The sequence below is a fragment of the Astatotilapia calliptera genome, chromosome 11, assembly GCF_900246225.1.
Source record: "Astatotilapia calliptera chromosome 11, fAstCal1.2, whole genome shotgun sequence".
NCBI classification, from domain to species: Eukaryota; Metazoa; Chordata; class Actinopteri; order Cichliformes; family Cichlidae; genus Astatotilapia; species Astatotilapia calliptera.
This window is the reverse complement of record NC_039312.1, coordinates 27,227,062-27,249,775: the sequence shown is the minus strand read 5'-3', so window position 1 is coordinate 27,249,775 and position 22,714 is coordinate 27,227,062. Positions and strand designations below refer to the sequence as shown.

The following is a 22,714-nucleotide window of genomic DNA, read 5'->3' as shown; positions in this document are numbered from 1 at the left end:
ACCTTAGTATTAATTTGACACATCAATGTTGTGTCATAACAAACAGAGGGAGCTGTTGCAACTGTTAAGAAACTCGAGGGAGACAACTTCGCAAAAAAACCCTCAAAACACTCAACAGTCTTGGCTTCAGATTTTGACTTCTTTTCCACCTTGTCAGCGCTTATGATGCAATATGAGCAGGTTGCAAGGGGATGTGGAGGTGGTACAGTTTGGTGTCTGGGATTATGGTGTTGAATGCTGAGCTGTAGTCCATGAACAACATCCTCACATAACTCTTCCTGTTCTCCATTTGGTTCAACACTTTGTGAAGGGTGACAGTATCCTCTGTGGACAGGTTTGCTCTGTAAGCAAAATGGTAGGGGTCGAGAGAGGGATGTAAGCAGTCTCTGATGTGCTGTGATACCATCTGTTTAAAACACTTCAGGATTACAGACTTGAGGCCTATGGGTATGTAGTCATTGAGGCTGTCTATATCAGTCTTTTTGAGGATGGGAATGATGGTGGAGACCTTCAGACAGTTGGGAACGGTGGCATTAGTCAGGCAGAGGTTGAACAGCCTGGTGAGGATCCCTGACAGTTGATGCGCGCAGGGTTGACCACAGACCCTTGGACCCAAACCAAGCAAAGAAGGTGTTGAGCGCTTCTCCTAGTTTGTAACAGTATCAATAGCTCATCAGACACAGGTGGGTGACAATTCTCAGGGGTGCCGGGCACGGACTCGGAATGAGTGCCACCCATGACATGAACACAGAGTGAGCAAGTGAGAGACCCTGGCAGCACTCAGGGAAGGCTGGGGGACAGTTTGTGTCTTTGTGTCTGTCTGCTTCCCGTTTTATTTCGGTGGTCTCTCGTCTTGTGTGCTTGTGCTTGTGCACTTGTGTCTGGGTCAACTTTGCTAGCAAGAGATAGAGAAGTGTTGAAAGGCTGCTCCAACGGAACTAATTCTTTCGGAGAAAAACACGAACACAGTATACAGTCGAGTCTTATTTCTTCACGTCATTAGGCCACAAATAGAGGTGACATGAGCCACATGATTGAGACACAGGCATTAGAGCCTCTTATTGCGTGTTTCGTTTGGGTTTCCAGCAATGCGTGAAATTGCCAAAGATAGAGAGGGCATAGCCTAACATATGAAACAGGAAAAGACCGCTGTGTAATCCATTTATTGCAAGAAAGTAACCCCCCTCCAGGGGCAAGGGTACCTAGACCCGCTTCGTAGAGTACGCTTGGGGAGTGTGATCGTGTGTACAGCGTCTCTTTATGTCTGTCTCCACGTTGGTTGAGTGTGGAGTAAGTGCATATGAGAGCATGAGAGTGGGAATGGATGTTTGTGTCTGTGTGTGCCTGTATGTCTGTGTCTATATGTCAGGTTGGGTATCAGACGCCACCTCTCTGGGGACATCTCAGGCCCTCCAAGGTTTGGAGGCCTATCTCCCCCCACCACCACTTCCCCTGCCAGTGGCGGACTCCCTCAGACATCGGTGCGTTGGTGATTCTTTGTGTCTGGGGGTGGGCGTCCGGGTACACACCGGCTCACTCCTTGGCGGCCGCTTATCGGGGCCTGGAGCCTGGGGCTCGCTGGGGCCACTTCGGAGGTGGGGTGCCCAGCTGGCTGCCGGCGGAGCTCACGGGCGCGTCACTGCAACTCCCCCTGGCTTCTGCTCCGCGGCTGCTGAGTGAGCCCTCATCTGGGACTCTCCTCAGCTCTTACTGGGACAGTGGCGCGGCTGCCCCTCTGTTGGTATTCCTTGGTCTCTTGTGCTCTGGGGGCCTCTGGATGTCTGGAGTTTTGATCTCCTCCATACCTGCTTCATACCCTGGTGGACGGGGCTGTGGCTCCACACACTCCCTAGCAGATCGTTACATGGAGAAACCTTTGGAATGCAAGCATGCTGATCCACACAGGTATGCACACAGGTGTACACACGGGTATTCACAGACGCGGACTACAGCTTTCTTGGCTGCTGCCTCAAAGCACATTGTGCGCTGTCTATCTTGCGTGCTGCACAATATCGTTTATTATTTAGTATCTACTGATATCTACTGCTAGCTAGTTTATTGTGATGGTGCCGTTTTTTTTATTATGTTGTTCTTTGTTGTTTGCTTTCTCTTCTGTTTTTTTTCTCCATACAGGTGACCCAGGTGTTTTTTTTTTTTTTTTTTTGTTTTTCTTTCTTCCCCCCCTCCTCACCGTCTCTTCTCCCCTTTGGTTTTCTTTCTCTCCCTCTCTTTCTTTCTCCCTGTCCTATCCCCCAGTCATGTCTGTCCTGTTTGTAGCAACTAAAAATAAAACAAATTCATAATTATAATAAAGGTCAATCAAATGGACCAATATGGCAAGGCCATGATGATCCACTTGGTAAAATAAATCCGCTTGGCATCTTTCTTAGCCTTAAGACAACAATTCTGATGGCTAAAGATCCAAACGGGACACAAAAAAAAAAAAAAAAAAAAAAAAGTAACCATATTCTGAATACCACCTTTTTTTAAATAGTAACTGTAACGGAATACAGTTACTCATGTTTTGTATTTTAAATACGTAACACCGTTACATGTATTCTGTTACTCCCCAACACTGGTTACCTCACCCTTCTGTACTCCTGTTTCCAAGAGTTATTTCTCCAGTACAAGTTTCAGTTGTGATTTTTTTCATCTGTTATCTTCTGCATTTTGAGCGAGTTGGGAATAAGGCAACCATCCATCAGAGCCGTGCCAGCGACCAAGTGGCTCCTCCATAGTTAGAAAGCCTCATGTCCTGGGCACTTCAAACCCGCCAGTTATTGGCCCTGAAGAAACAGAGGGTCACAGACCGATTCCACTTCAAGCTAGGGAAACAGATTACATCTGTTTTAGAAAAACAACAAAACAAAAAAAACAAAACAAAGAGCTTTAGTAAGGTCTTCAGATGCAGTTTAAAGGACAGATTTTATCATGGCAGCCAGCATCAAACTCAAGGGGTGGATGAAGGTGATAGACAGGTCTGGTCTCCCTGGGCAGTTCAAGCCATGGGTTTAGCAGCAGATTCTCTCATGAATTATCTGGCCCTCGCTCGTATATGAGGTGCCCATGACTATAGTCCCATTTCCTCCCAGTCTTGCTGTCCAAGCAAGACTGGGAGGAAATGGAAGAAAGAAGAGGCAGTGGTGGGATTGGGAGCATTCCTTCAGTCCTGGTCAACAAGAAGGAAAGATGTTAACTAGTTCTTGAGGAGGTGCACTTATTCTGATAAAGTGGGAGCAGACAATGAAGCAAAATGTCAGCTGGCAAGATATCTGCTCATGTAACCCCCAGAGGATTAAATTCCTCATCCAGGAAGTTTGACTTGCTTCCCAGATGTTCTCATGGTACAAGGTTGAGTAGCCAGCCTGTCGCCTTTGTTCAGGGACAGGGACCCTCGAGCACATCTTGAACACTTGCTGTATGGGACCGAGCTAAGGACCAGATCCTAGAGTCTATTGCAGCGGCAATCAGCAAGGGGATTAAAGATAACAGGTGCAGCACTGTCGTAACCAGAACCATCAGGATAGTCACTGCTGGATAGCAACCAGAGAACCAACCCAAAAACTCAAAGGGGGGCTTGATTGCAACCACACAAGACTGGCAGTTCAACAGGTATATTTTAATTTGGCCTTTTTAGGTCCCACAGTAACTCTATCCTCCTGCCTTCTGAAGGGAAATATTCTGAGCTGTGGCTGCTTGACTGACACCTATATATCTACTTATATGGACTGCATTATTTCAAAGAATTCTACTGTGCATATTCATCTCTGTCTCAATAAATGAAAGAAATGTGGTCACTGGTAAAATAAGGATACCAGCCAAACTATCTATTTCACAACTTGGAGTCATGGAGACCGACAGAAGCCCACATGCTGAGCACTGGAAAGAATTCAAAAGGTTTATTTACAGGTTTGTTTGAGGAAAAAAATAATGTAATCAGTGAGGCATTTTAAGGTCCCTAAGTGGCAGCGAAGGTATTATGGGTTTCCAAGGCACACACACACTCTGAAGTATAAAGCTCACAGGCCTCAGGCAAACATGGAAAGGTCTGCACAGAGACACAGAAAGAATTATGTACCCACCTGACGCAAAGATCTGGCAATGACTGAGTGTCTGCTCCAACATTAAGTAGCCGGCCTGATTGTTCAACTAGCTGCAGGTGATTCAGATCAGCTGAGCAACCACTGAGGAAAGGTAAACACTATACCCACAAAACACATGCACAGACTGACAGGGGAGAAAGAAAGAGAGAGGAAAAGAGTGACGGAAAGCCAGCATGATGCCGAGAACCTGCTGCGAAGTAACACAGAACAGGAAGTTAAAGGCAACGGTTATGTGTGTATGTAAGTAACACTTCTGATTACATTTTTGTGTGTATGTCATATTGTTATTCAAAAAGGTTTATGCTCAATTTCTTCTTTGCTGATGTGATTCTTGCTCATGGGAACTGTTTTCCTGATTAAATGTGAAATGTTCTGTTACAAAAATATATTCCAGCATCAGGTTGTTTGTATTGTTGTTTAATCTCTGGAGCTATGGAAGTGTATGTTTTTGTCAAATACATTTGCACAAATTTGTTTCTAATGCTCTGAATTCAAAAAAGTTCTTTAATTGCTATAGGGTCAAATATTTAGCAGGTATTATAAAGATAAAACTCTCAAATGTGAAGGAAGCTATAACCAGAAGTGGCTGTTAGCAGGGCTAAATTATTTTTAAAAAAATATAAGCTCTCATTGCTTCCAGCTGAGGGCATGGAGATATTTGCTCAATAATAATAAAAAAAATAGTGGCATCCCACACGCTCTGCTTACATCTTCAGCATATCCTGTTTTCCACCTCTATCACTGTAAAGTGGACGTGGTGTAGATAAGATAAGAGTTGGATCTCAATATATTATTTAATAATATTTGGGTATTGTTATAAGATATGTAAGATATTTAGCAGATGCTATGTAGATCACCATCTAATATCTCTGAAATATCTCTTAATGCTTTATGTTTCTACTCCAGAAACATGAGTTTTTGTTTCACAGAAAACTGTTGTGTAGAAAATGTGTTTTCTGATGGCAACAAATGATGTTAGTATTTGAAATGTTTGAGATTTGTTTGAAATTGGTACACAATTAATTAGTTCTACTTAGGGTTGGGCGATATGTAAAAATTTATGTATGTATGATGTAAAAACAATCGTAAGCCCAATAATCGACGATGGGCAATATATTGGCACATACGCAGACTTTTAAAGGGCGGAGCAATGTAATCATGCAAAGACTGATTTGCGCGTTTACAAAACAGAACAACTCCACACATGGACGAACTAAATGCCAAAAAATATAAAGTCGCCAATTTGGGATTTCTTTGGCTTTAAACCGGATGAAAGAGGTAAATCTAAGGATGTAACCAAAGCGGTGTGCCACTTCCGTGAGAATTTGCTCACGGATGAAAGACGGTGCTGTTAAAACATCGCAAATATTATTTTTTCTTTTGACTACTTCTATTAGCTCCATCATTATGAGCAGATTTACACATGAACAAATAAATAAATCAATCGCCCTTGTAAAAACAATATTCCATATATTTGTCCAATCGCCCAGCCCTAGTTCTGTTATAATTTTGGAATATTTGACTACAAGTTTTCCTTATATTGATACAGTCCAGTCACTTGGCAGTGTTCATTCTCATAAAGAAACCTAAAACTGCCATAAAAATGAATGTAGTACATTTAACCAAAAGAAACAATAGGCAACCAAATCAGCAAGTGAAAATGAAGCAAGCTCCTTAACTTTGGGATCTACTGTTTTGTTATAAATTTTGACATACATGTACATACAAGCGTCTTAATGTTTCTGTGAAACTGGAAAAGGAAGTTGTGGTGGAGGGTTGCAGCATTGGTGTGTCGCTAACAGTAACCTCCTATCTACACACTGATTCAGAAAGCCATTGAACCAGAGAAGAATAAATTCAGCTGAGAGTAAAAGATTTCCTTCAGCAACACCACATACTTCTCTTAGGTTGAAATACAGCCAGCGATAAGTGTACAGTCATTTTCATAACTGGCCATTACTGTTTCAAGTATAAAACGCATGAAGAGCATGAATCAGACTGAAAGTCAATATAGACTCTTACAAACAGAACTACATTTCCTGAATTACACTAACTGTATCTTTTTTTTTCTATTGCTGATGCACTGGACTTTTACCCCCTACAGGGTGTGCATTGCAACATTTTTTAAACTACTGACATGAGGACATTTGTTTTGAGTGGTAAATGGACTGGTTCTTTTAAATCACTTTTTTACTCTACCTGAGAACTTAAAGTGCTTTATACAACATGCCCCATTGCCCCATCCACACACACATTATACTCCAGTGGATGCCACAAAGAGCAACTTGGAGTTTGAGTCTAGCCCAGGGATATTTGTCATGCAGACTAGAGATGCCGGGGACAAAAGCACCAACTTTGCAATTAATAGATGGCCTGCTCTACCTTCCGCGCTATGGCCAGCCCTTTACATTGTAGGTTCCACACAGTTGTTCCCATTTCAGTTACATATACTGCTGAAGTTATTCTACTTAAGCATGAGCACCGATACATTTTTAAAAAGTAGCATAGGTTGCAAAAGGACCAGTGATATTTTTAAGATACTTGATACCATAGTTATTTCCTGTTGCAAGAGATGTCAATTTCGGGAAAAGGAAATCATTGACAAACTGTTCCTAAGCAACAGATAACAGAACTATAGAGGTTAAAGCCTACATGTTATTTTCCCCTGCACTGCTGGAATCACAAATATCTTAAAACACTATGAATTAATTGTCTACTTGGGGGAAAAAATGTATGTATAAAATGATTATTTCTTCCCTGAGTTTTGTTGTAGGTGTAACTATATCATTTTTAATTCTAATTATAAGTTCATAAATGATTACAGGAGAGTAAAACATAGGAAGAGGTCTTAACCCATCTAAGACAAACTGTTAACATGCTGCAGTTTTGCATCGTAGTTAATATTAACCACTGGTACTAGTCACGCTGAAGTCACATGTGACTTCAGCATGACTGTTTCCGGCTTCTAACATTTTATATCAGTTCATCTTTGAACTCACGCGTTACAACTTGAAAGTCTTTGATGAAAGTTGCAGAATGGAATTTTAGTTGTTGTTAAGTCTGGAAACTTTCTTCTGCTTGGTGAGTAAATACATTTACCTTATCACACCAAATACAGAAGTTCTACGGCTGATGCAGAAAGTCGACTGCCTCATTTCTTTGGCACTGATCAGTGATCAAAGTGAATAAAAGACATTTTATTCACCACAATATAAAATGCAAATATCAAAAGTATCAACTGAGCAATATTTAAGGTGCTTATTTTACTTCTTTATTTATGCATTTAACTATTTACATAGACAGGTTGGAAATAAAACTGTTCAATATTGTTCAATACTGTTCAATGTGATTGATCAGTGAACGTTTGAACAGGCAGCTGTCTTTTACTCTGTGTTTAAATTGTCAGAAAAAAGCTAAATATTTTATTATTATGGGGTATATTTTTTCTAAACTGTGACTGGTATCTGTTCTTTTTTCTTTTTCTTTTTTTGGTTTAGGTCCATAATGGAATCTACCGTGAACAGTGGAGTGATTCTTTCAGTTTACATCATTTCATTCCTGATTGGCTTCCCCTGTAATCTCTTGGCTCTCTATGCATTTAGTACTAAGATTCACTCCAAGCCACTTCCAACAGACATCCTGCTGCTCAATCTGACTGTCTCTGACCTGATGTTTTTGATCATTCTGCCTCTCAAGATGCACGAGGCAGCATCTGATATGGAATGGAATCTGCCCAACTTCATGTGCTCCATCACCTCCTTCACATTTTTCTCCACAATCTACACCAGCTCCTTGCTGCTGATGGCAGTCAGCGTGGTTCGCTACATAGGAGCAGCATTTCCTATCACCTATCAGAAGCTGCACAAACCCATGTATGCAATTGTTATCAGTGCTGTTATTTGGCTGATCTCGACAGCACACTGCAGCATTGTTTTCGTCATCCAGCATCACCCATCTTTGGCCAGCAATAATTCCAGTACTTGGTGCTATGAGCGTTTTACAGACGAGCAGAAGCAGATCCTCCTCCCAGTACGTCTGGAGTTTTTCTTTGTACTCTGCCTCATACCTCTTCTTATTTGTGTTTACTGCTACTTGCGCTGCATCTTGATTCTGTACAGCCGGCCCAGGATATCCCAGATGCAGAAACAGAAGGCCATTGGCATGGCCTCAGGGACTCTTGCTGTGTTCCTCATTTGTGTTCTGCCATACAATTTATCTCATTTAGTGGGTTACATCCAGGGACAAAGCCCAGAGTGGAGGTACTACAGCTTGCTGCTTAGTTGTTTCAACACCTGTATTGATCCAATCATTTTCTACTTTTCCTCCTCCATCTTCCGCTTGTCAAGTGAAAAGTTCATTTTCAGGAATTGTATGCTCAGTCCTTCACGGTTCCAAGGACATGTCAACAGCTCTAGCTAGACTAACATTTCCTTTCATTAGTAATTGTTCATATTTAGTTTGATTATATTTGTTTGAGTGCACATTACAGAGATAAAAATAATATGCAGTATGTAATCTCTCACAAGTTTTCTGCTCCCCACTCACACGAACTATTTTTGGTGATTAAAAAGACAAAAAAAAACATTGTTGCGTAACACTGGTGCCGCACAGTGGAAAAGTGAGGTCATTTTGATATAAACTGATGCATCATTACCTGATCTAGTCACTTTGCATGTGTTTAGAAAATGTGTTTACTGATAGCGAGACATAAGATTTATTTTTTTTTTTTTGAAATAGCTGTACAGGGTTTATCTGAACTTCCTCATAACTGTTCAATGACTCAAAATAAAATGTTAATGAAAATAGAAGTGTTTATAAAACTGAAATGTATTTTTGATTTTATTTTTTTAAAGCAAAGATGGCATTTTTCTTATTCTGTAATGCTATCTATTGATTTGTTTTACTATTAGCAGAATACCTTAATATTACATATCTTGAAAACACTCATTTACATTAACAATCCTGCGCAGAAGGTCATAAACAGGGCCAATCAGCCTCAAACGCTTGCCTGGAAACTTGCCTGTCACAGCACTGTAAATGGCCACTGCACGCAGTTCAAAGAGAATTGGTCTGGTATGCAGAGAGGTGCACATAATATAATTTATCATTCTATAGGTAATGCTCAATTCAGTTGCTGTGAACTTTTTGAGAACTTTATTTTTGCATCATATGGAAATTCACTAGATTAATTATTAATTTGGTTTGTGTAGCCATGACTCGCTGAAAACAAAGAACATGGACACAAAAACAAACAAAAACAATAATAATAATAATAATAATAATAATGTTAATGATGATGATAATAATGATAATGATAATAATAATAATAATAAAGGACAGAAGAACATCATATTAAGTCAAACCGACAGTCTTCTTCTATAATTTACTTCTTATTGAAGATACTTGAAAGGTGAAATTAGTAATAAGCAGATGTTCAATAGTTTTGATTAAATTTGGTCTATTCAGATCCCCCAGTTATCCTTTCCCAGTCTACCTGTCTCTTGAAACAAGATGTTCCGAGAGCTGTCAGCCAAGTAGACACAATACGTTTGACACCCATTCATCCATTCTCTTCCAATTCAGGGCCCCAGCTGTCAGAGGACAAGAGGTAGGGTACACCGTGGACAGTGTTGGGAAGGTTACTTTTGAAATGTATTCCATTACAGAATACAGAATACATGCCCTAAAATGTATTCTGTACCGTATTCCGTTATGTTACTCAATGAGAGTAACGTATTCTGAATACTTTGGATTACTTAACTTAAATTATCATGCATTTTACAACTACGTGAATGTAGGCTACTATTGCTGTGTGATTTTATTACTATTACTGAAGGTCCGCGGCTCCGAACCGTAGTAAAGGGACCTCTGACTAATACGGGTTCCTTGTCGGGCTTGTAGCCGAAAAATGGCTTTACTTTGTTGTCTGGGTCAACTCTGCTTGCGAGAGACAGAGAGAAGCTTGAAAGGCTGCTCCAACAGAACTTATTGTTTCGGAGGAAAACACAAACACAGCGTCCAGTCGAGTCTTAATAGCTTACTTACAACTGGGCTTGGCTGCAGTGGTTAATATTATATTTACATGCTTCCAGCTCCCGTTTTTGCTCGATGACAACTCGTACTTTTCGACTCTCCTTTTTCTTCCACCTCGCGCTCACAGACACATAACGAGTATGGCAGTCCATTCTCCCTGCAGCACGGACTACACTGCCCATGAGGCTACATTCTTTAGGGCTATGCCTGTAGTATTCTGCCTATTAGCTTAGCACAACAACAACAACAAAAAGGCGCTCTCTCACCCAGGAAACACGCAGAGCGTCCCCCTGTAACCATGGCAACCGCAACGCTGCCGCCTGGAACTACAGAACATAGCTGTCAAACAAAACCGAAACACTCCTGACCTGCGACAATATGAAACAGGAAAGTACCGCAGTGTAATCCATTTATTTCAACAAAGTAACTGTATTCTGAATACCACCTTTTTAAACAGTAACTGTAACGGAATACAGTTACTCATATTTTGTATTTTAAATGCGTAACATGTATTCCGTTACTCACCAACACTGACCGTGGACAGGTCGCAAGTCTCTCAAGGGCTAACACAAAGACATAGACAGACAACCATTCACACTCACATTCACACCTATGGGCAATTTAGAATCACCAGTTAACCTAACCCCACTAACTGCATGTCTTTGGTTTGCGGGAGGAAGCCAGAGTACCCAGAGAGAACCCACAGAAAAATGGAGAGACCACGCAAACTCCACACAGAGAGACCCTGGCCTGACGGTGGAATTGAACTCAGGACCTTCGTGCTGTGTGACAACATGATACCTCTATATTATTTCAAGCGATTCTTTGGTGCTCATTCAACTCTGTCTCGACAAATGAATACAAAAATTTGGTCTCTGGTAAAATAAGGATCCCAGCTAAACTATGAACAGTGCAACCTGGATAACACTCAGAAATAACACCAGACAGCTGTCTGAAGGCAATGTGTGTATGTCAGTAATATTTCTGATTAAAAGTTATTGACTGTGTGTCATATTGTTACTCAAAAAGCTTTATTCTCGGTGGCCTCTTTGCTAATGTGGTCGTGCTTGGACCGCATTAGTATTAAAAGTTGGAACTGTTATCCTGATTGACTGTGAAATGTTCTATAATAAAAATATATTCCACCATCAGATTGTTTTGTATTGTTTAATCTTTGAAACTATAAAACTGGATATTTTGTTGAATAATTTACACAAATGTATTTCTAATGGTCTAAATTTAAAAGAGACGTTTAATTGCTTGGTTAAGGTCACATATTATTCTTGACTAACAAGAATAAAGATACAAGTCTGAAAGGTAAAGAAAGTCAGCAGATGTACTTTGGCTTTGAGCAAAGGGTTAAACTGGGCAAGAAGAATCTGGTAAGGCATTCAGTATTTTCAGTAAATGAGAAATTAAATCTGAGGTGCTGATTAATGCATAATATCGAGTGCATGGTGATATTTACTCAAAAACTAAGAAAAAATCACTTCCCACAGTCCTCCTTGCATCCTTAACACATCCTGTTGTCCTGCTCATCACTGTGATGTGGGCACACTGCAGATAAGATAAATTTACAGCCTGTACATAACAAAAAATCTAGTAGAGCTAGCAGTAGAAACTACAGTAACTTGTTTTTAAATTACTTGTTTTCCACACATTAAACCACTATGTTATGTATCTTTTTCTCGTCTGTCAAACCCCACTTTAACCCCTGGTGGTCAGTGTTAGTGTTTTGATATAACAAGGAGTATATGGGATAAACTCAGGATATAGAGCAGACCGTCAATCTTCAGCTCTTTCAGTCTATGTGCTGTAAAGTCCTTAGGCATGACATAAACCACAAATCGCCCCTGATGCATCCAGTGACTTGAAAACTGTTTTTATACTGAAGGCTACATGTATAGGTAATCTCCACAGTGCTCCTAAAATCACAAATTTCTCATGGAGCAATGGAAAATATCTTGAATTCTAATAAATGCAGGCTTCTGGACTTACGAAATCCAAATCAGAATCAATCAGAATCAGAATACTTTATTAATCCCGAAGGAAATTACTATGATAATAATTTATTTTGGTGACAGGAGGTCCTTTGTTAACATATCTAAGATGAAAGTCAACATGAGCTGCGGTTATTTATTTTAGTTAATATTAACCTACTGGTGTCTGCTGTTAGTCATTGTAGTGTGCCCCAGTGTGTCGCATGGAGTTTTAAGCTTCTAACACTTTATATCAACTCATCTTTAAACCTGGATTAGAAACTGGAGGTCTTTGATGAAAAGAACAGAACGGAGTGTTAATTGTGAAGTTTTGACATCGGAGATATATTATACCACTTGGTAAGTAAAAATATACCAAGATCCTATTTGCTACTGAAAATCATCTACTGATGACAGCTGACTGCCTCGTTTGTTTTAGCACCTTTAAGTGATTGAAGTAATGAAACACATTTTCCTAAATAACTGTATCTATACTAACGGAAAATGTTAATTGTTTAGCAAGCAACACTGATGCTTTAGTATTATCTATTGAACATAACTGCAAGACATTGATTTTCCTTTATTGTTTAACTAGAGACATTCACTTTCTGAAGTTTGAAAATTCCTACATTACTTGCCAATTAACATCTGTAAATTTATTGTATTCATTACTGTTTGGTTTGATATATTAGATTTAATAATACTGTATATGTATAAGATGTATGAGAAGCATAGAAGAAGAAGTTAATCTGTGTTGTTTATTTTGGTTTAGGTCCATAATGGAGTCCACTGTGAGCAGTGAGATCATTCTCTTCATTTACATCATTTCATTCCTGATTGGCTTCCCCTGCAATCTCTTGGCTCTCTATGCGTTTAGTGTCAAGATCCACTCCAAGCCACTTCCAACAGACATCCTGCTACTCAATCTGACTGTCTCTGACCTGCTGTTTTTGATCATTCTGCCTCTCAAGATGCACGAGGCAGCATCTGGTATGAAATGGAATTTATCTCATTTCATGTGCTCCATCACATCCTTTGCTTTTTTCTCCACAATCTACACCAGCTCCTTGCTGCTGATGGCAGTCAGCGTGGTCCGCTACATAGGAGCAGCATTTCCTATCACTTATCATAAACTGCACAAACCCGTGTATGCAGTTGCTATTAGTGCTGTTATTTGGCTGATCTCGACAGCACACTGCAGTATCGCTTTCATCATCCAGCATCACCCATCTCTGTCTAGCAATAACTCCAGTGTGTGCTATGAACACATCACAAAAAAGCAGCTGGAGATCCTCCTCCCAGTACGTCTGGAGTTTTTCTTTGTACTCTGCCTCATACCTCTTCTTATTTGTGTTTACTGCTACTTGCGCTGCATCTCGATTCTGTACAGCCGGTCCAGAATATCCCAGATGCAGAAACAGAAGGCCATTGGCATGGCCTCAGGGACTCTTGCTGTGTTCCTCATTTGTGTTCTGCCATACAATTTATCTCATTTAGTGGGTTACATCCAGGGACAAAGCCCAGAGTGGAGGTACTACACCTTTCTGCTTAGCTGTTTCAACACTTTCATTGATCCCATTATCTTCTACTTTTCCTCCTCCAACTTCTACTTCTTTAGAGAAAAGATTATTTTTAGGAAGTGTAGGTGCACTGATTCAAGGCTGCAAGCGTAGACCAACAACTCTAGCTAAGATTGAAAATGTAAAAATTACATCATATTTGATATCACATGTACATTTTCATTTTATTATATTAATTTCCTATGAATTACAGAAATTATATCAGAATTTGAGCCTTATATTTAACAATTCATACATACAGACCTGTATCTGAAATCTTTTAAAATATTCAAGCTTAAATTTGGATATCTTACTATTGCTTATGATCCTAAGCTGTTTAATGGGATTGTGTTATCCTTGACCATTTTCTTAAAAATAAAAAAATAAAAAAATACACATTTGGTACATATGCAGTTTTCCAAATTTTATTGTTTTCCACCACGGTGCCAATCTTTAAATGTAAACTAATGTCTTCCGCAGCCCTGACACACTTTTTCCTCTTTCCATTAACGTGGGCCAGCCACTCTTCTGCACTCATGCATTCTGTAGGCACACATGTAGAATATACCTGCAAAACATCAACAAAAGTCATCTTTAAAGAGACATAGAGACAATTTGTATAATATAACATGCCAAACAGACTTTGATTTCTGATAGTAAGACATATATTTCGTGTATGGAGTAGAAGATTTAGAAAATGTATACATGGCCTGTATTTGGCCTGTATTTGTATAGTGCTTTACTAGTCCCTAAGGACCCCAAAGTGCTTTACACATCCAGTCATCCACCCATTCACACACATATTCACACACTGGTGATAGCAAGCTACATTGTAGCCACAGCCACCCTGGGGCGCACTGACAGAGGCGAGGCTATGATGGATAGTTTGACAAGTAAAGACTGTACTAACTCAGAAATCCAGCAGCTCTAACATATATAAGTATGGATGACATTTTCAGAAAATGAAAGTGTTCATAAAACTCAAATGTATTTGTGTTATTATAATTAAGAAATTAATAAATGAGACCTGCTGTAATTTTGGTTTATTCAATGCTTTTCTGCATTTCCAAAAACTGTTAAATATCACTGTATTGATACTAAGATTCATCTAGATAAACAAACCTGCAAAGAAGGTCATTAGCAGGGCCACCCAGCCTAGTATGTAGGACCAAGAGAAGCGCCAGTCACCAAAGCGCTTGCCCAGGAAGTTCACAGTCACCCCAGTGTAAATGGCCATTGCAAGCAGAACAAAGAGAGCTGGTATATTGGACACACAGTTAGACATAATATGATACTAATATGATAAAAATAATGATACTATCAGTTTCCAAATAATCACTTTAATAAATGTTAAAATGTTAATTGTTTTCTGCATCAATAACTTACTTGAAACAAAGAACATGATTCCAGCGGCAAATGATCGGTTGAACCGCTCAAAGGCAGAAAAGTGGGCAAAGGAGAGGATTCCTGCGATGATGCCAGCAAAGCATGACATGGCCGACAGGATCATAAAAGCACGAGTGGCATTCCAGTATGCTGAGGAGGAGTAAAACAAGAAAATACTATGAAGATGTATGCTAGAAGAACTACAACATACTAGCACTACCCAGGAAATTACAGATGTATTTATTATATATTTTAGATGTTAAAAAAAGATAAATTTGAGTTCAGAATAAGATTCTCTCCAAATATAACTCATAAACTTGTAACTTTCTCTATTGTAATGCATAATATAAATAAATAAAAAAAACAAAAGACAACTTTAATCAACTTGAACTTGCATTGGAATATATTAATAATTTAATATATTTACTAAAAATATTTGAGATCTATTTTGGTGTACTGACTCTTTGATTCCTTGTGCGGTGTATGGTTGTAATTGCAATTAATACAATTTATTCCAATTTCATTTATGACATCAGCAGCAGCTGTTAGGGTAGCCAAACATTAGTATGATGTGATGCTGAAACCAAGGGGCATCATGGGTTATTGCCACCAATACAGGGATCCAAAGTTATTCTTTTTGTTCTCAGAGTGACATAGATTAGTTGGATGAGGCGGAAAGTTCAAGTAGTGGATATAATGATCATTTTAAACTATTATATATTTGAAAAACTGATTTTTCATTGTCTGCTGTTGTCATGTCCAAAACTGCCCACTCTCATTGGTTATCAGACTGTCACCAGATAACCAATGAGAATGGGCCTCAGCAGTCCTTTGTATTATAAACATCGATGGGCCAATTTTAGCATGCAAATAAGTTTATTAAGAATAAAAGGTAAACCATTATATGTGCTAAGCATCAGCAGTGTAACTGTGATCATACTGGCATGCTAACATTAGAGCAAATACCACAGAGGTTGGCTATAAACTTGGTCTTGGACTTTCATTCTAATAGTATAAACGTAATGTCTAATGAAAGTCAAAAAATTCCTGTTGATGCGCCTTAAAAGTAAGAAAAGTTGGCTTCTGACCAGATAAACAACTGTCTCCGGGGAGGATCACTGTTCCTTACAAAGTTTTAAATGTAATGAATTTGGGTAGAGGACAATTCCCTACTTACCAATGCTGTCAGTTTGCATGTAGCACTTTCCAGACATGCAGTATCTCCACAAGCCCTGATGGGCGAAGCTGCCAGACAGACGGTACTGCATCCAGTAGTCTGTGGCTGTGGAGACCACCAACAGGATGTTCCCCACAATGGCACAAAAAAGGCCCCCTCCCATGAAGCTGTACATCATGAGTGATCCTATGACTGTGGTTAAGGCTTTATGCACTGTCAAAAGAAAAAAGAAGATAGGAATCAGTGGTGCAAGAGTAAAGCTGCAGGAAAGAAAATAGTAATTTTCTTTACAGCTTGGTGCTATAATGTTAATGTTTATTAAGTAGGGAATGGTTTTAAGAGACAGTAACACCCTGAAGAAGTAGATGGAAAGAGTAAAAACAAAAACTGCCCACATCTAGTTGCCACCACATGTCTGTCACTATGGCGTTGCATTCATTCAAACTTCATTTATATTAAATCAGAAAGGCTAAATGCATTCTTCTAAAACCACTTCACTTCCAGGAATTAGTGAATATATACCATTGCACTCCCTGAATCCTACCGTGACACATAGTCAGTTTGTGAGTCAATCCAAAACAAAGCTTGCATTATTAATAAAGATATTTTTATCATGTTTTATAAAACATGAAGTTTTATGTGGGTCTTATAGTTAATTGATCTAAATTTATTCATATAATGTGTTTTATCGACGCAGTTATCTCTCACAACAAAGCAAAGGACAGCTGCAGACCTGGATAAGCAAATCATGCCACCTGCAATGCAATCAGCTCATAGCAACACGTACTCTCTCGCTCACTCTTTGAATGTGTTTTATGTGCTTACAACTGCAGCAAATAAACTGCCACAAAAAAACAAATAAGGAAATAGACTGGCAATATAATCAGCAAATAACTTCCAATGATGTGAAAGGCAGTGACAGCTGACACAAATAAAATGTAAGGTCATTTTAGGGTAAGGGTATAGTTGCATAAGTAATCAGCACCCATGGATCAGACCAAACCCATCATCATACTCATCCTTTACTTTAATTTCAGCAAAACATTTGTGGAGTTTCACGACTATATCTTGTGTTAACAAACTCTGTCCACGTACAGACAGATATAAACACTCAAAACAGCCTTTGTGGAAATTCCATTTTGCTATTATGGCACACAGACATACACATTGAAAACAGTATCAGCTACAATACCAACTATACACTTGCACTATCAGCCTTGGTAAATATTGAACAACTTTAAAAACATATCAAGCATCTGTTTCAAGACATGTGGGTTCAGTTTTTCTCTGAGCTGTAAGAGCAAAATTCAGACGGCATACATCTGCAACACTGGTGTGTAACATCTGAACGTCATATTCCTGTCAGGATATATAAAACAAACAGACAAATCTATCATCTCAAATCTCAATCTTTATGGGATGAAATCTTTAGAATCATTAGAAATGCTTGATGTATTATTTAAAACTATCTATGAATATACTGAAAATAAAGACCCTGAAACATGAAATATACATACATTATTACGAAATAGTCACAGTGCATGAAAACTGGTTAGCAGCCAGTGTTATCCATTCTAGTTTATAAATTCTACTGCAATTTAACAAATCACCATCACCATCATCTCACCTGAATTCCTCAGGATAAATCAACCCTCTTAAGTATCAGGCTTTCCTTAGGGAAAGAGTGAGAGAGAGTGCAAGCCAGGAGTGAGCGAATGTCAAAGAGGATGGCCTAGGCTGAATTCCAAAAGGTTAACCCCCCACTTTTCTGTTGATGGAGGCAAAATCCTTTAAAACAATCAGCACAGTACAAATGGATATGAGTTGGTGTGCAAAAAGCCATGTGACACGTTCCTGCTGAACTACATGGGAGCATTGGGGGGGGGGGGGGGGGGGGGGTGTCAGGGGATGCTATTGGGGTAAGGGGGAGGGTCTGTGATGCGAGGCCGCTGCAGCACAGTCCTTGTCTGTTGTTCTGTTTGGTGTTCTGGAACTGTGGATGTGCAAAGGCTTGCAGTACTGCTGCGGTCAATGGAACGTGCTGAAGTGCACACTTTCTTTCAGTGTAACTGGGGCGTGGTCATGGGGACACGTTGATGCTTAAAACAGATACGTAAACTTACACCGTTCATGTAGAGTGTGCTCTGCATGTTCACAGTGAATATGTGATGATGTTGACAAGGCAGTTGCCTAACAGTTATAACAGTTATAGGTTGCCGTTTATTGCATAGTTAAAGAAATATCAGCTAAACCTACCCTACTGGATTTATTCTACTAACACTAGCACACGTAATCTCAACGGCCTTGTCGTTTACACCGTCACTGTTCTATTGCAATCCATTACAACAATTATGATAAATTGTCAGGGGCTGATGTGATGTGGTTGGTGTTTGTTGGATAGAAATGGTTTAAATTGAACTGTGTTACACTGAGGAGTTTGTTTGACAGCATCATTTCATAATCTTTTCTGGAAAAATTACAGTGTATAAACAATCTAATATTTGCCAAATATTAGGCAACAGTAACCAGTCACAGATGATATATGATACATCTATATCTCTAAAACTCGTTTCCTGAAATTTGTTCTTGCCCTATGACAGTAAGGGGAGACCACCCACTCATTGTTACCCTGAATGAATTTATCATTAGTAGGAAAAAGATTTCAGCATCTTACTTGCACACTGCACAACACAACACACCCCTCAGTGAAACCTTGTCTCCTAGTTCCTCATTTCTGCAATCATTTTAATGAATGTTACGCCATGGCTGTACTTGGCTGTACTTGGCTAGTTGTAGTCTAGTCTGTAAGCTGTCTATCTGTATCCTCACATATAACTGTAGAGTTTTTTCTTATTTACTAAGCAGAAATTAATAGTATTTCACGATGCCACTTTTTTCAGTTTGTATTTCTAAGTACGTGCTGGTTTGCAGATAATGCTGCTGGCCACACGTCATATAACCTCATTTACTCCTGAACATGTCAACAGACAGAGATAAAGAGATAATAGGATTAATAAATGCAAAAATCCCCAAAAGGGGGAATAACATAATGTGTTGTGACCTTTACTGATCTCTTGTCACAGTGTGTTTTTATGTTTTTATTCACTGTTTATGCATTTAACACATTTTTACTATGAATGCACTGAGGGTCAAGAAGCCAAATAACCCACAAATTCTCTGTAATTTTCACAAGAAGAACTCTGATGATGCAATTGTAGTTCTTCTTCATTTTGATCATGAATGCTGTCAGTCAAACAGATTAGAAAGAAGTTTTAGGTCAGACCCACAGCTGCTGTGGTGTCATGTTTGCTTAAAGACGGTGTTGACAGGTTTGTTCATTTAACCACCATATAAATCTTTCACAAGATCAACTGCACATTTGCAAAACATATGATCAATATGATTGAAAGAAATAGACTGTTGTTAGTTAGGACTGAAGTGATATTACACTGACTAAATTATAACTATTTTGTTTAGTATTTAAGACTGAGATAAGCAATAAGCACTAAATAAACATCTTTAGGGAGTAATCGCACGCTGTACTAATGGTCCTCACTCTGTGAAAATTAGAAGCTTTTGCCAAGTTTTTCCCCAAAAGTCAATATTGCACCATGTGGCTGAAAACTGTGAGAAATCATGAGAAAGAAGAAGAAAGAAGATAAAATGAAACACCAGACCAGAAAATACAAAAACAGAGGATTGTCAAGTTAAAGCAAAACAACGTTGACCAAACACTAATGAAGCAATTTCAACACAAGTGTGACTGTCGTAATTTTTTGCCACTTATGTTCTCTACTTGGGAAAGCTAAAACCTCAAGAGCACTTCCTCAAAGTGTATAATCGTGTTGAATACTAGCAGCTTAATTTGAAAATCTGCATTATAAGATTTTCAAATGACCAGATTAGTGTGCATCGTTCATTATTTTCATGGATGATGCACATAAAGATTTTAAATTTTTTTTTTCATTTTTCACTATTGTTATAGGGTTAATTAAATCCTTTTACTAAAATATTTAATATAGCAATGAATAAGAGTGGCAATGAGTTTGTGATCTTATTGCAGATTGGCTTACTTTGACTGTAGTAAACTACAAACTTTTAGGGGACAGAGGAAGCCAAATATTATAAATACAGACTTGTCAAACCATGTTTAACCATATTCTTTCCTCTACTTTCTTCTTTCAAGTTCATGTTACGGCACTAGAGCACCATCTACTGCACAGTTGTATAATATCAGCTCACCACAATGAAAAAAGCATTGCTGAGAGATGCTGGCACTAACCACCACCCTCACCACTAGCCATGGAAAGTTATTTTTTCTCACAGCGTACCTAATGTGCATGCAATTTACATAGGCATTTCAATTTAATGTTACTCCTTGAGATTTTACTTATCTCACCTTGAGGTGTGTTATTGGTACTTTTACTTAAGTAAAATGTTTTCTTCTTCTACCACACTTCACCACTTCCACATTTATGTGCCTCCCAAAGACAAGATCACTGTTACAACCCGGCTCAAAAGCCGCAACATAAAAAAAAGGAGATGAATAACAGAGTGTGGGTGAGAAGAGGTTTCATCCTAAAATGGAAAACCAGGTTGGCTAAAATGGCTGGTGCCACCAAGGCAAAGACTAGTGCACTGCCGGAAAGCTTGCCTCAGGTATGCTTTTATCCACACCTGACTAGGTGTGGCCAATTAGCACCAGCTGAAAACACTGAGACGATTAGAAGCTGCAGAGGGACGTAACAATCACCTTATTCCGAAGTAAAATCTGCTACATAATTATGTACCACAAAAGAAATTGACTGTCATAAGGGATGTTGAAGGGTCTATAAATGAGCCCCACATGATTTCAAGTAAACATTAGAAATAAGAATTGATTTTTATACCTTTAAATTTAGTTGCTTATGTTAATCCTTGTCCATTTGTGTTCATCAATTCTTTCCATTATGCTGCAGCGTCTTGTGTGGATGATGCTCAAGATCTTACATTAATGTTTATCGAAACATTAGCACTTCTAGCATTGGGCTAGAAAAGGATAGTTCCCACTAGGTCAATTGACCTTTTGAACAAAAACACTGAGTTGCATCATGAGATTTTTGCATTTAGATGATTTTAAAACAGGGGCTGATCCAAAAGGACCATGTCAAGTCATATTCTTGTCTCAACAGGGGAACTCTCGACTCCGCCACAATGAAAAAATAAAAAGTTAATCGGTCCATAAATATTATGGTGACGATGGGATCTAATGGTGAAACATATGGCTTGAGGATTAGTATATGCAAAACAGCATTTGCTGGGGAAATCAGCTCTTCCAAGGAAGTGATACTTCCTTCTTCACTCTTTTTCTAACTGTAGTGTAATTACTTTAAACATTTATAGAGGTGGTCACACTTGCTGACGATCAGTTAATAGTGCTCTCTTAATTTCTATGAGAGCAGTAAGGGTATAGTTGGCTTTTCACTGGACTGCTTCTGCATTTTGGCCTAATTTTTCCTAAATAAATAACTATACAGTGTAATATGCCATGTTTGTAGTTCATCTCTAACATAATTTTAAGAACTGCTATGAATCTTAAAAGAAAGTTATTTTTCATGACATTAGATTCCCCAGAAAATGTAGGAAACAAACAGTCAAGAAAAACATGAACAAAATCAAGATTTTATTCAAAATTTTAAATTAAAATAATGTTATGCCAATATTTTTAAAACAACAGAAAAACCTGGGCAAAAGCCCATGATGCTGGCCTACGAAAGTGCACTACTACACAGGATATTAACTTGTCCTGTATTTTAAAAATTATCCTTTAATTTTTAAAACAGCTACCTAAAAGAGAGAAATCCCCCTGGATTTAAAAGAGTCAGGTGGAAAGGTCAGGAATAGTGGTCAAACTGCTAACCAAACTAATAAAAACATTAAGAATATATATATATGTGTGTGAATACAGGAGTGCAGAATTATTAGGCAAATGAGTATTTTGTCCACATCATCCTCTTCATGCATGTTGTCTTACTCCAAGCTGTATAGGCTCGAAAGCCTCCTACCAATTAAGCATATTAGGTGATGTGCATCTCTGTAATGAGAAGGGGTGTGGTCTAATGACATCAACACCCTATAGGGCTTTGGAGTTGACGTCACGCCGCAATGCATTGTGGGAGCGCGGCGCCATTTTCGGGGTCTACGATCCAAACAAACTCACTGTTGGAACGGCGACGACGACAAGAAACATGTTTAAAAGCAACTCAAAAGAAAACGGACGGTATAGAGACCGATTGCGTCCAGAGGCGAAGCAGCGGTATTTGAAAAAAAATAGAGTGCATCGCAAATCTGGACCCATACGACATACGGCAGTGGAGTAAAGACCCAGACGACTTACCGCCACTGTCCTACCCCGATATCTTCACCTATCTTGTTTGTGGAGTAAGCGCTTACACTGCGAACCAGTTTCGTAATTACAAGTCACTGGAGGCGCACATC

The 22,714-nt window shown here is 39.0% G+C and overlaps 3 protein-coding genes across 5 annotated transcripts; 2 read left to right on the top strand and 1 right to left on the bottom strand.

The window, feature by feature from the left end:
• The first annotated feature begins 3,982 nt into the window (after positions 1 to 3,982).
• Positions 3,983 to 8,814, top strand: LOC113032189 (free fatty acid receptor 2-like). 2 transcript variants are annotated; one of them, XM_026184908.1, is made up of 2 exons: positions 3,983 to 4,343; positions 7,601 to 8,814. In XM_026184908.1, exons 1-2 carry the CDS (start codon positions 4,219 to 4,221, stop codon positions 8,520 to 8,522), a joined length of 1,047 nt encoding a protein of 348 aa, XP_026040693.1. In that variant the 5' UTR covers positions 3,983 to 4,218; the 3' UTR covers positions 8,523 to 8,814. The 2 variants fall into 2 exon arrangements, with proteins under 2 accessions (XP_026040693.1, XP_026040694.1); XM_026184909.1 differs by lacking the exon at positions 3,983 to 4,343 and adding an exon at positions 7,242 to 7,357.
• Positions 8,815 to 11,019: 2,205 nt separating this feature from the next.
• On the top strand, positions 11,020 to 13,788 carry LOC113032648 (free fatty acid receptor 2-like). The gene is made up of 2 exons (XM_026185660.1): positions 11,020 to 11,107; positions 12,888 to 13,788. The coding sequence occupies exons 1-2, from the start codon at positions 11,040 to 11,042 to the stop codon at positions 13,786 to 13,788; spliced, it is 969 nt and encodes a 322-aa protein (XP_026041445.1). The 5' UTR covers positions 11,020 to 11,039.
• A 295-nt stretch (positions 13,789 to 14,083) lies between these two features.
• lim2.5 (lens intrinsic membrane protein 2.5) lies at positions 14,084 to 18,060 on the bottom strand. Of its 2 annotated transcripts, none has more exons than XM_026184843.1 (5): positions 17,865 to 18,060; positions 16,238 to 16,450; positions 15,061 to 15,210; positions 14,797 to 14,931; positions 14,084 to 14,242 (listed from the first exon to the last, which is right to left on the bottom strand). In XM_026184843.1, the coding sequence occupies exons 2-5, from the start codon at positions 16,413 to 16,415 to the stop codon at positions 14,181 to 14,183; spliced, it is 525 nt and encodes a 174-aa protein (XP_026040628.1). In that variant the 5' UTR covers positions 16,416 to 16,450; positions 17,865 to 18,060; the 3' UTR covers positions 14,084 to 14,180. The 2 variants fall into 2 exon arrangements, with proteins under 2 accessions (XP_026040628.1, XP_026040629.1); XM_026184844.1 differs by lacking the exon at positions 17,865 to 18,060 and adding an exon at positions 17,755 to 17,847.
• Between the last annotated feature and the right edge of the window lie 4,654 nt (positions 18,061 to 22,714).